Source organism: Melospiza georgiana, chromosome 1 (genome assembly GCF_028018845.1).
Source record: "Melospiza georgiana isolate bMelGeo1 chromosome 1, bMelGeo1.pri, whole genome shotgun sequence".
In the NCBI taxonomy this organism is placed as follows: Eukaryota; Metazoa; Chordata; class Aves; order Passeriformes; family Passerellidae; genus Melospiza; species Melospiza georgiana.
In genome coordinates this window covers 45,519,794-45,533,577 of record NC_080430.1, presented here as the reverse complement: position 1 = coordinate 45,533,577, position 13,784 = coordinate 45,519,794, and the positions used below count along the sequence as shown (strand labels likewise).

General features: G+C 39.8%; 1 protein-coding gene across 1 annotated transcript in view; it reads right to left on the bottom strand.

Moving 5' to 3' along the window:
* The window catches only part of ULK4 (unc-51 like kinase 4), a 211,562-nt gene extending 199,743 nt beyond the window's left edge, over nucleotides 1-11,819 (bottom strand). The window contains exons 1-8 of the mRNA XM_058026927.1: nucleotides 11,514-11,819; nucleotides 9,609-9,809; nucleotides 6,868-6,967; nucleotides 5,081-5,220; nucleotides 3,614-3,773; nucleotides 1,957-2,058; nucleotides 1,073-1,156; nucleotides 384-459 (exon numbers count right to left, since the gene is read on the bottom strand). Of these exons, the coding sequence (XP_057882910.1) occupies nucleotides 384-459; nucleotides 1,073-1,156; nucleotides 1,957-2,058; nucleotides 3,614-3,773; nucleotides 5,081-5,220; nucleotides 6,868-6,967; nucleotides 9,609-9,746 (800 nt within the window). The 5' untranslated portion in view covers nucleotides 9,747-9,809; nucleotides 11,514-11,819. The remainder of the gene's footprint in view (nucleotides 1-383; nucleotides 460-1,072; nucleotides 1,157-1,956; nucleotides 2,059-3,613; nucleotides 3,774-5,080; nucleotides 5,221-6,867; nucleotides 6,968-9,608; nucleotides 9,810-11,513) is intronic.
* Between the last annotated feature and the right edge of the window lie 1,965 nt (nucleotides 11,820-13,784).

Below are 13,784 nucleotides of genomic sequence, written 5' to 3'. Positions count from 1 at the left end.
GGGTTAGAGTTTTCTCTGTAACCTATCGTGAGCTCGAATTTTGCAATATGCATGAAGTTAATTAACACTACTATAAAGAGTGACTGATTTGATCAATAAATCGGAGTCGATGCTGATCGAAAACAGGATGGGTCATCTCCCTTCGCTTTCAACAGTTATCTATTTAGCACCAGGTACAAAACAAGCAAACAAAAAATGCACTTAATGAAAACAGTAATTCTATATATCTTCATCTAAGAAAAAGCATAGTTTGCTCTTTTATACAAGGGATGAAAGTTTTTTGCATTCTTTTTCATCTACAAAATACTATACATACAGTATCACAATGATTATTTTCTCCAGAGGTGACAATATAAACAGGTGTCATGGATTCGGCAGTTTACCTTTTCTGAGGATCCTTCTGAAGTAACCCATCAAGCAAATTTATGAACTCAGGAGAAGGTTTGTGAAAAGCAAAACCTGTAAAGGGAAGCACTTAAGATCAGTATTGGATAGAAAAACAATCATCACCCAATGTAAACCACACTATTCTACAGATCATGCTAAAAAACTTTCTTGATAGTAATCTCTGAAAACAAATCTCAATGTCTAAAGGATCTTAAACATTCACTCTTTGCATGTCAAAGAATCCTCAAAAAAAACCAGACTACTAATGCTTGGACATCAAACGAATAATGATTTTTTTTTTTTATTTGTAACTTTTAAAAAAAGCACCCTCCAATTATCAGATAGCTTACCAGGAAGAAATTAAGCAGAGTTAAAATCTGCTTAAATTGAAAAAGAGCCACTAATATATTAGGATATCTGTGAATAACACTGATGGCCAGAATGACCAAGATGAAAAATTCCACCCCAGTAAGTAGATATAGTGCTAACAATTAAAGTAAATTATATATGTCACCATCAAAAGGGAAACAAGCATTCATCACTAACAGGGAATTATCACAGGAAGGCATTGCTAATATTCACTTTGGATAACTGATTCCTGCAACCAGCCTCAGAACAAAAAGTGCAAACCAAAGCTTTGTAGTATTATTGTGACTTGATCCATTAAAGAATAACAGAACCCTACTGTCTGATCCTGGTCGCAATGGATCTTCAGATAAAATCTTTTCAATTAATTCAGAACGGCTTTCTGACAGGAATGGTGGTTTTCCTAAAAACAAACAGAAGTGGATTTCACAGATTAGGCAAACTTCAAAATGGTTGTAAGGTACAATGATTTATCATGAGGTCATTTTCCTGAGAAAGCATCCAAAGAAATAAACAATCTCAGTCTGAGTACTATTTATCAAGTTTTCTTGTCAATTTAAATTCCAAATCTTTGATTAAATTCTTTCATCATGAACAGCAAAAGAAACCACAGACATATAAGAGGCACCAAAAACGTCTTGATGGAGGTAACCATGATAGCATAAGACAACAGGAAAAGACAGAAATCTCTGTATCTGTGTTACTGTGTTGACCCAACAGATCTGTGTTTTGCTTAAGAAGGCTGCAGTATAATTCTCTTCTGTGATGAAGCTTCCTTCTAGCTGAAGCTATGGGTACTTTATGTGCAGGGAACCAAATTACTCTAGTTTTACAATAGTGAGGCAGTTTTCTCTTTCAAAGGTTAAAATACTGCACACAGAGTTTAATATCAAGGAGATAAAAAACACTATACTGTCAGAATTTGAGGGCTGCCATAATTTTGAATAATAGTATTTAAACCCTACATGTTGGTTAGTATTGTTGTCAATAGCAGCACTTAAAAGTATTGTTTCACCTGATTATTGGATAAAGACACTTTTTGGTTTTTTAAGCACAGTTAGTATGTTCTTCAAGAAATCTTCAAAACCTGTCTCAAGTTTTGCTATGTCCTAACTTCCCTAGATAGTTCATCAGAATTTACTCTGGGACTATAAACTATGTTTCCATTATCACAGATACTAAATAGATATACAAACTTACAACCTGAGAACATTTCATAGAGTAAACATCCCAGGGACCACAGATCACTGGCTTTGCAGAAGTTGTCGCCCTTTATTACTTCAGGAGCTGTGTATACTGGAAAGCCTACAAAATACAGAATGTATAATTAATGCTTTGGTTATTCATTCAGCATTCACCTTTTTCAACTCTTCAAACTTTGTCTCCAAACATCACCAAGCTATAGATTATCTTCACTCAACATAAAAGAAAACTGAAATAGCAAATGTAAGTAGTTTCCAAGGAACTTCCCTGCTACAGTTTCACTGGATAATGTAGGATTAAATATGCTACTTTGTTGTTTATTTCACTTCAGTTACTAAACTGACTTGTGCTGCACTTTTCAAACACAGTGATTACTGCAAAGAATGTTTTGATTTGCTTTAACAGCTTTAAGAGCCAAGCAATTTGAGCAGAATGGCAAATCATTCTCACGTGAGTAACAGAAATAATTACATTACATTAGATTTGGGGTTTCTTTTTTTTAAAGCTATCCCAAGAAATAAACCTTCACAAATTTAGTAAACTCTGTTACAAAGACAAGGTAGCTATCCAATGAAATCACTGATCTAAACAGTTACAGCTCTTTTCTCACTAAAACCTATTAAAACATCACATATCAAATTATAGCAGCTTATTCACAAATCTCTTTTGTTTGATACAGGAATAAAATTTACAGTTCCTATTTCTACATTAGTTCCCATCACTTCTCAAAAATCTCTAAAGAAATTATACTAACTCAGTAAAAATGCCATCTCCATAGTCCCTTAAAAAGTTTGCTTTGGGTTCTTTTCTTCTTGGGTTTTATTTTTTTAAATGACAAAAGCTCATTAACACACATACCAAAACAGTTCCGAAGAGCAACAGGAAAGAGATTAGATTTGTATCTCCTCCTGAATAAAGACCTAATCTTGGTCTTATAATTTCCAGTGTGGAAATAATAAGGAGGAGGAACAAGGAGAGCTCTCTTTGCTCCTCCTTATTTTCAGAAGGAGACAGCAAGGAGAGCTCTCTTTGTTCTCATAAGATATTATGAAGAATTCTGTTGTTTCTGGTAAAAGGAACTGATATATGGGACATCGTTACCTTAGAAATAGAGGTCTATGAGATGTTCCAAAATTATGACTAGTAAAAGATTCAGAAGATTAAAAACAAGTTTCCAAATTTTTCACATTTAATGAAAAAAAAACCCATGGTATTTGCAGTCTACTATATTTGTGTGGATTTGCCTGTTGAAACTGAAGCACAGTAACTTTCTCAGACCTTAAAATGAAATTATCATTCTTTAAGGTAGTGAAAGAATTGACCTCAAGCTAGAAATAACCTAGAGCAGGTGCACCAAAAAGGACAATGAAAGTACAGCAGTGCAGTGCCCAATAAAATAAGCAATAGTTCTGTGTAGTACTTCCTGAATTTTCTGTCTACTTTTAACTCTAACTTTGGGGAATTTAGTTCCAGATCTTATAGACAGCACCTGCAGCACAAGCTTTTTAGAAGTCCATAAATAATTCCATAGCTCAATTTTTTCTGAGACAAAACAGGATTAATTCTAAATCATTTCTCTTTATCATAATCACTGGTATTCCAACTTCCATTCTGTCTCTTTGGTGTAAGTTAATTCCAGCTAGTAAAAATCTCATACCTTGAACTATACTTTTAAAGTATGTTTGCACAGTGTTTTCATTAATATCTTCACCTTCTTCAACTCCAGCTAAAGCAAAAATTTTTTCCAAGTCTTCACCATCTGCTCTAGCCCGGCAAAAACTACTGAATTTCAAAGTGCCAGACCCTTCCAGTAGAATCTATTAGAACAAACAAAATCCAATATGCTAGTATCATATACTAAAACTGACATTTCCAACATGAAAGAGTTTATTATAAAAATAATCCCAATATCAAACCATTTAAGTACATAGAGAGGATCACTATAACCAAAAACACTGAAGTTTTTCTTTTAAGTCAATGTCAATAGTATCTTTCTCTTATAACCACAAGTACCTCAATAGAGCCCTTAAGAGGCTCAATATGCACTTTTGTTTACTCATTATTAAATCTAAATAAACAATGATGCTACTAGAGAAAAGATAGTTAAAGTAGAGCAAAACTTCATAGGAACATATAAGTCTAGTAAAACCAAAGAGGGCTTCATTTGAGAAAAAAAAAAGAATTTTTCTCATTTTACATAGCAGAAACTTCCACAGATTTTGTCTGATGATGATGAGAGTTTTCTCTGGCCAGCCACTGCCTATTCTTTCAACTAAAAACTTCATAATCCCAAAAACCTTGTTTAGAGAAATAGATCGTTCAGCCAGAAGCAGGGGGCAGGGCACAGAAGAAGTATTAACTTTAGCAATTTACTTTCTGTTGAAAAGAGAACTTTACAGCAGCATTCTTCTTTGGAAGACTACTGAGTCATCTACACAATGTATTTTTAGTGCTTTTAGGTCCACAAATGACAGGAATTGAGTAGAATTGTGGAAGATTTTACCAAAAATTAAGACAATGGCAACTTGATCATTTATAGATCAAGGTCAAAACCAATTACTATTAAGCAAAACAAAAATTTATTATAGTCAATTTTATTCTGGTGACTACATGAATTAAAAACAAACAGACTTTAGCAAACTTCTACATAAATTACAGACATACACAAAATGAGAAACTACATAAAGACTTGTATTTTTATAAAGGAATAAGATGATAATTTCCATGGTATGTGCAAATAATATAGAAATCTATTAACAAAGAAGTTTTAGTTAAATTTACTCTGTCATTTTCCATGACTGCAAAATTATTCTGCAGCATGATAGAATAATAACAAATTTATATCTCCAAGGATAGAGATGTAAAATCTTTCATTAAATTAAACTAGTACACCAAGTCAAAAGGAATATATCACATTGTATCAGATATATACCAAGTAAAGAAATCAATTATATCATAAAATATTCAAGCTGCAGACTTGTCTCTGATTGTCTTCACATATATTATAAAACAAACTCACAGCTGAGGTAAGCTTCTTCCAACTGGTAAAATACAAACAATAAAATAATTGCTGATAGCATGAAAAGTAACATCCAGTGTCCCTATAGATAAAACCCCTCCTCACCTTTCCAGGTTTCAATTCACAATAGATAATTCCATGCTTATGAATATGGTATAAACCAGTAACCAGATCAACACCAAATTCTCTCACCACATCTTCTGGTAAACACTCATCCTGAGCAATGACAGATTTTAGAGAACCACCTGAAACACATATAGTCAGCAAATGCATAAAAAGAAGAGGTCACACAAGTATTGCCCAAATACATAAACTTCAAAATATGTCAATCAAAAACCAGTATCAGTAGATATTAAAACTATTTCTTGATATCTAATAGTTACAAAATCTAAGATGTACAAAAAATTTATTTTTAGTACTGTGAAAAAATCTGAATTTTATCCAGAATAAAACTGACTGCATGACTTCAAAACTACTTCAATATTATTTTACAAAGGAAACAGAAGGGAAAAAAGAAATCCAGAAACTGTGTCACTTCACAGTGTAATAGTACTCCGTGCTTTTATTAAAATTCCTTAACCAGATTCCTGATGCAGAAGTTAAAAGAATAAATAATACCAACAGCAGGCTATCAACTTTTAAGAACAATTGCTAAAACTAAGGGCAGGCCATTTTCCAGTTAAACTGTTTCCATAATATGGCCAAACACACAAAGAACAAAAGCGGGGAAAACAGCAACACAGAAATATTTTGCATCTGATAACAGAAACTATCTTTGAGACAAGTAAGAGAAATCTTCCATATTTCAAAAGTATTTTTCAAGTCTCAACAAAATTTAGAATAAATCCACATCTTATTCTAAGTAAGTTAGCTCCAAGACACTCACCTTACAGCAAACCATAAAACTGCAAGCTAAAACAACTGATAATTTTTCAACAATAAAAGGCTGCCTGTCTAATAATTGAAATATGTATCCCAAAGTTAGACTAAGCAAATAGACCAAAGCCTCCATATGAGCCATTAAAATCACTTTTACTCACTGAAAGAATGACCTGACTTTTTTTCTCAGAACTCGTAAGTTCTCTTCTTCGGTAATTTTTCAAACAGAATTCTGGATAAATAAAAAGGCTGAGCATAACATGGACTTTTACTATTAAACAAACTCCAAAATCCTAACATGCATCACATGCATATTGGCTCTCTTTTCTTTCCTTTCCATATGGAGGAAAGCATGCTGTCAGAAGTTTAAAACATGTAGCCATCACAATTAAAGAAAGCTTTACAAGATTCCTTTAATAGATTGACAAGAACTTATCAAAACTAAGTGAACAACTTAATGCAGTTTGGGTTCTCAGAGTTTCCAAATTATAATTTTAACATGGAAATCAAAATACTTATGCTGAATAGGAAAACAATTTAAATCATTCTCTTTAGCTGCCAAATTGCCCTTTGAATAAAAATTAATTTGAACAATATTAAGTCATTAGAACTGATTTGCTCCTTGATGTCTTTTAAAGGAGAATGCCAAAGCAGCCAGTCCTTGGAAAATTTCCCAAGTAATTTTTACTGACCTACCTTCTGACTATTCACAGAAGTATAATTTGCTTTTATGTTCCCTGATTGGTCTTCTCTCTTCAGCTCTTAAAAACCAGCATTATGTAACTCAACTAACTTTTCAAAGAGGCATACAGTGAAGCAGAGAAGCATGATTTCAATTGATTTCTAACAATGTTCCCAAGAGCAAAACCCCTTTTATATATAAACAGAATTCTCAAGTTAATAATCAGAGAAGTACACTTTTTTCAAAGATCTAAGCATTTGTTGTGGAGAAGCTGCAAGAAATCTCTTATAAATACTCATTCTATAAATGTTTACCTTTGAGCTCATCTTACCTGTGCATAATTCCACTACAAGCCAGAGATGGTTGCTTGTTTCATACCATTCATAAAATGTCACTATATTCTTATGTGTGAGTCCCTGAGTCAGACGAATCTAGAGCGACATTTTTAACATACTTAAGTGGGGGAAAGACATAAATGTATCCATATGCACTTGAGGCATGGGAACAAGAAACAATACAATCTACTCTACATTAGCTTTAGATTACTTTTTCTCTTGCCTTTTCTAGTGCACTAACATTATTCTTCAAATATTTTATGTTACATGTATGTTAAGAAAAGATAACTTTCCTCACAGACCCTGCCCAACTCACCTGTTTTTAAAATACAGAAAAAAAACTAGTAAGTTCCCAACTCAAAATTATAAATATTATTTAACTTTCCTGCACCACTAAATAATAAACTGGAAATTAGAATTTGGAGTCAAACTTGCACTCCTAGTTTTTTGGGTTTTTTTCAATAAGAATACAAATGAGAGATAATACAGCAAGAAGAAGTGAAAAGAAGCTTTACCATCATTCTTAATCTTGTCAAAGAAAACCACTCAAAATACCCCAAAATCTGTATTTCTATAACAGCTACATGGCCTAATCTCTACAGAAGCCTTTTTCTTGCTAGAGTGGTATGTAAGGTATCCCCAAGAGATTTGTAAGGTCAACACAGTCCTAAGAACAAAAAAGGTCTCAAGAAATGATCTTTGAAACAATGAGAGTGAATATGAAACCATGTAGTGGTGTTTGCAGGGGTTCCAGGACAAGGGAAGAGATGAGAATCTTGACTCCATGTTTCAGAAGGCTGATTTATTATTTTATGATATATATTATATTAAAAGAAAATTATATATTAAAACTATACTAAAAGAATAGGAGAAAGGAATGGAATGATAATAAAATCTTGTGACTGACCAGAGAGTCTAAGACAGCTGGACTGTGATTGGCCATTAATTGAAAACAACCACATGAGACCAATCAAAGATGCACCTGTTGCATTCCACAGATAATTATTGCAGCAGATAATTATTGTTTACATTTCATTTCTGAGCCTCTCAGCTTCTCAGGAGAAAAACTCCTAATGAAAGGATTTTTCATAAAATATGTCTGTGACAAAACTGTATCCATTTTGCATGGACAGGTTTCAGTATCCAGGTGGGGAGGGCTGCAGGACTGGCTTCTGTGAGAAGCTGCTGGAAGCCTCCTGTGTCTGACAGAGCCAATCTCAGCCAGCTCCAAGACAGACCCACTGCTGGCCAACGCCAACCCACCAGTGATGGTGGCAGCACTTCCACAATAACGTTTAAAAAGGGGGAAAAACACTCTTGTATAACAGCAGCAGGGGAGAGGAGTGAGAATGTGTGACAGAAACAACCCTGCAGACACCAAGGTCATTGCAGAACGAGGGGCAGAAGGTGCTCCAGGAGCTGGAGCAGAGATTCCCCTGCAGCCCCTGGTGAAGGCCAGTGAGGCAAAGCTGTCCCTCTGCAGCCCAGGGAGGTCCATGGCAGAGCACAGATGCATCTGCAGCCTGTGGTGGACCGCACTCCAGAGCAGGTGGAAACCTGAGGGGGGCTGTGACTCTCTCAGCTGTCTGTGCTGGAGCAGGCTCCTGGCAGGACCTGCAGACCCATGGAGAGAGGAGCCCATGCTGGCTGCTGACAGGATGTGTAACCTGGGAACTCACACTGGAACAGCAGGTTCCTGAGGGACTGCACCCATGGAAAGAACCTACATTGGAGCAGTGCATGAAGAACTGCAGGCTGTGGGAAGGACCAACACTGAAGAAGGTTGTGGGAGACTGTCTCACATGGGAGGGACTCCTTGCTGGAGCAGGGGAAGAGCATGAGGAGAAAGGAGCAACAGAGATGGCGTCTGCTGAACTGACCCCACTCCCCATCTCACTGCATCTCAGGCAAGGGAGGAGAGAGAGAAAATTGGGAGTAAAGCTGAGGCCAGGAAGAAGGAGGCATGGAAGAAAGGTGTTTTAAGATTTGGTTTTGTTTACCATTATCCTACTCTGGCAATAAATTCAATTACTTTCCCTAAATTGAGTCTGTTTTGCCTGTGAAGGCAAGTGGAGAGTGATCTCTCCCTACTCTTATCTTGACCCATTAATTGTATTTTCTGACTCCTCTCCAGTTGAAGAAGGGAGTGATAGAGTGGATTTGGCGGGAATCTGGCATCCAGCCAAGGTTAACCCACTACAGAAACAAAATGTCCTACTGGAAAAATAAAATATTTGAACTGTACAACTGTATCAGTTTCCTTTCCAGACAGTATCATATTTAAAGCTTTGCCAAGGTTTTACAAACCAGAATTGATTCAGTTTAAATTATATTCTTTCATAAAAAAAAAATTATTCTTGCTAAGCAAAAAATAGATTGTTTACTAGAAGTTATTGCTACCACTGGATTTGCACAACTAATAACAAAATAAAGCAAACCACCACATGTAACTATTTTTACAAGTTCACTAACACATCACAGAAACAGTAAGACTGTAAACATGTGTTCATGCATGCAATCTAAAAACCAATAAAATCATATGAAGAAATATATACATTTTTAAAAGACTGTGAAATCTTGAAAAGAAAAAATAACTTGAAATCTTGAGAAGCTGGTCTAAATGTGACAAACTCCATCTTAAAGAAAAACATTACACTTTTCTATAACTTGTGCAACCAGAATTTTTAGGCTGTATTTTTTCCCCAGATTTAGCAGGAAAAGAAATCCCATTACTTACCCAGTTTGCTACTCCAACTCTCTTGCATTTATCAGTGCAAATAATGGCAACAAAATTAATTGTCCCTTTTCTTCTACCTTTATAAACAACTGTCGTATTTCCTCTTCCAATCTCCTCATACAAAACAAAGTTCTCCATGCTTTAGGACACTTCACAGGCAACAGACTGGAAACATGGCACTAATCTCATAAACAAATAAACCTAAAGAAAGGAGGAGAAAGGGGAAGCCTTCAAATTTAATGACCATCCAGGTATAGTAGTCACCCTCCCCATTACCATGAATAGGGATTCCATACTTCCAGAAAGATTGGATACAATTGCTTTGCAGATGACCTCCTCTCAGGAAATGTGATCAAAATTTTGAAAAGGTGAATTTTACACTTCCAAAGATCATATTCAAAAAGTAATAGACTGGCTAGTAGATACAAATTTTAAATGGTATTATCTGTAAAAATGCAAGAGGCTACAGGGACAAGAGAATAGTCTCTGATTCTCAAGAGTAATGGCTATGCTTTTATTCCAGCACACAAACCAATGAAGCATAGAATCTTAAAATCATAGAATGGCTTGGGTTGGAAGGGACCTTAAAGATCATCTTGTTCCAATGCCCCTGCTGCAGGCAGGAACACACACCACCAGAACACTGTACTCAATGTCCCGTTCAAGCAGGCCTTGCACACTGCCAGGGATGGGACACCCACAGCTGCTCTGACACACAAAACAGACGTTCAACAGATGGATTTTGAGATAAAATAAAAAGAGATCAGTTAAACTGATACAAAAGGTGAAAAGATGAAGTAAGAAGGTCGTCATGGAAGCCTCCCAAGCCACCACCTGTAACGAAGCAGGAGTTAACCCCCACAGAAGCATCCAAACCAGCAGCCTCCAGGCACCGAGGGAACTGATTTGCTCTGGGCTGGATACAAGGCCAGCACAGCAAGGAGACGCGGTTCCCTCTCTTTACGGGGGAATGGCCAAACCGCTCCGAGCGGAGCAGCCCGAGCACGACCCGCGATCTCCTGCCCTCCCAGCTCCGTCGGGGGCGGTCAGGCCTGAGGCGCTGCACGGCGGCCCCGCAGACTCAGCCGCCTCCCGACCCACTTGCAGCACAGGGGAGCGGGCCGTGAGGTCTCGGTAGCGCTCCAGCCGGGGGTTCCAGCCCCGCCCCGGGTCCGCTCCCGCACCTTGGACCGAGCGACGGCGGCGGAGGGAACGAGAGGGCGGTGAGGGATGGGGTGAGGGGGGCGGTGAGGGCATGGGTGAGGGATGCGTGAGGGGCCGCTGGGCGCGCGCTCCGCCGTGTAACGGCCGCGAACGTGCGCGGGAAAGGGGGAAAGGAGCGAGAGCCGTACCTGGGTGCGGGGATGGAGCCGGAGGGAAAGGGGGAAAGGAGCGAGAGCCGTACCTGGGTGCGGGGATGGAGCCGGAGGGAAAGGGGGAAAGGAGCGAGAGCCGTACCTGTGTGTGGAGATGGAGCCGAAGGGGAAAGGTGCGAGAGCCGTACCTGTGTGTGGAGATGGAGCCGGAGGGAAAGGTGTGAGAGCCGTACCTGTGTGCGGGGACGGAGCCGGAGGGAAAGGGGAAAGGTGCGAGAGCCGTACCTGTGTGCGGGGATGGAGCCGGAGGGAAAGGGGGAAAGGTGCGAGAGCCGCACCTGTGCCGGGATGGAGCCGGAGGGAAAGGGGGAAAGGTGTGAGAGCCGTACCTGTGTGTGGAGATGGAGCCGGAGGGAAAGGTGTGAGAGCCGTACCTGTGTGCGGGGATGGACCCAGAGGGAAAAGGGGAAAGATGCGAGAGCCGTACCTGTGTGCGGGGATGGAGCCGGAGGGAAAGGGGGAAAGGTACGAGAGCCGCACCTGTGCCGGGGATGGACCCGGCGGGAAAGGATGGGAACGACTGCCGTACCTGTGTGCGGGGGATGCAACCGCTGGGAAAGGAGGGGAACGACAGCTGCACCTGTGCCGGAGATGGACCCGGCGGGAAAGAAGGAGAGGGATGACAGCCGCACCTGTGCCGGTGATGGACCCGGCGGGAAAGGATGGGAACCACAGCCGTAGCGCGGCGCGGGATGGATCACCGCCACGCCACCGCCATCAACGGAAACAGCGGAGCCCCGCCCCCGGGACGGAGTCTCCCATGCCCCGGTGGCAGTGTCTGGACAGGACACTGGTCCCTGCGCGCCACAAAATACAGACAAGCAGGAAAGGCACCGGCTCAGCAGGCAGAGTGACTCCGGGAACCGGAGCGTTTTGCTGTCCTTTATTCCAGCTGGAACGCACCGCCAGATCCCGCAACCCCCGTACGCTACTCAGATGGTCGCCGCCGCAGCCCCGTTTCCAGGAGACGGCGCCGGACGCCGGAAGCAGAGTGGAGCCCCATTGGGCTCAGGGGCGCCTACGTCAGGGCGGGACCACCGGGCGGCGAGCGGGGAGGGGGCGGGCAGGCCCCGGATGTTGGTGTGGGGAGCGTCCCTCGGGAAAGCGCAGGGTGCCGCCGGCCGCCCGTGGTGGTGGGGCTGCTCTGTGCAACCTCCGCAGGCAAAGCGAGAGATAGCGTCCTCAGCCCTGCCGCGGCCTTCTGCAGGCGCCTAAGTGAGGGACGCTTCTCTTGTGACAAAATTTAGCCTTTGAAACAAGTTTTTTCTATGTTTAACAACAGCGTGGAATTTTCACTTCTTTTTTCACGGGGATCTGGAGAATTTTTTTGTTGGTTTTTTTTTTTTGTTTGTTTTTTTGGTTTTTTTTCTTTTTTTTCTTTTTTTTCTTTTTTTTTTTTCTTCTCTGGTTTTGTTTTTGTAAGGCCCTTGAAAAATCCCTTTTCTTTTGGGCAGCATCTGGAACTGTGGTCACAGGACAAACTGAAAGGAAGTAGATTTGGGTTAGATATTAGGCAGAAAAATCTCTGCTGTGAGAGTGGTGAGGTGCTGTCCCAGCTTGCCCAAAGAAGCTGTGGATGTTCCATCCCTGGAATTGTTCAAAGTTGGATGGGGCTTTGAGCAACCTAGTATGGTGAAAGGTTGGGCACAGCAGGGAGTTGGAACTAGATGGTCTTTGAGGTCCCTTCCAATTCAAACCATTCTCTGATTCTAACAAAACATTTAAAAGCCTTTACTCTAGAGCAAGCGGTAAATAATTCATTTTTTTTTTCTCATTGTCTCACTTTATTTTGACCTCCTAACAGGTTTGAACCCATTGATGCATTTCAACCAATATTGATAAAAGAAAAGTATGCTTACAGGAAGGATTCAATGTTTCTTCTAGGCAGCATGATAACAGATGATCAGTTTTTTTACTCCCACTCTCGAGAAGACTTCAGCATGATTTTAAATCCCTGTAATATGGAAAAGGAAAAAAACAAAACAAAACAAACATGAAATCCCTCTTTACTGTTGACAAAAAGGTCAACATGAGCCAGCAGTGTGGGCTGGCAGCCCAGAAAGCCAGAGGTATCCTGTATTGCATCAAAAGCAGCATGGCCAGCAGGGCGAGGGAGGTGATTCATTCTGTCCCTGTACTCTCTGTTCTGGTGAGACCCTACCTCGAGTGCTGCATCCAGCTCTGGTGCCTTCAAAATAAGAAAGACATGGAAGTGTTGGAGCAAGTCCAGTGGAGGCCATGAAGGGATAAGGGGACTGGAACACCTCTTCTGTGAAGACAGGCTGAGAAAATTGGTGCTCTGTCCCATTTTACACTAAGTTTTTAGTAATTGCAGACGTGACTTGTAATTATCAACGAAGGTACAGCTTTGAAGCTGCACAAGTGAGATAATTTTTCCATTCTGTTTTTAATGTAAATGAGTGGTTGACTAGATATAAATAAACCAAATGCGTAAGTAGACATCACTTTCTATTAATAAGCACAAGAAAAGTATGCTTTGAAGAGGAATTTATTTAGATGTCAGAAAAATGTGTATTTTATCTGTGGTTGTGATAAGAATGACTAATATGAAGAAGAAGGAATGGAGTATTAGCTCATTTGCACACAAGTCCTGGCAGCAGTTCAATGGCACATCTTAGAGTAAGTCAATTTCATTGTCCATGTCCAAGAAGATAATACTAAGCCACAATAACTATCAAGTTACTGTCTTTTCTTCCAGATTTCTCATTTTTTGTCCCATGTATACTTTCTGTTAAATTTGTCCAGGTTCGGGTTTGGTTTTATGCAAAGGGGTTAAATA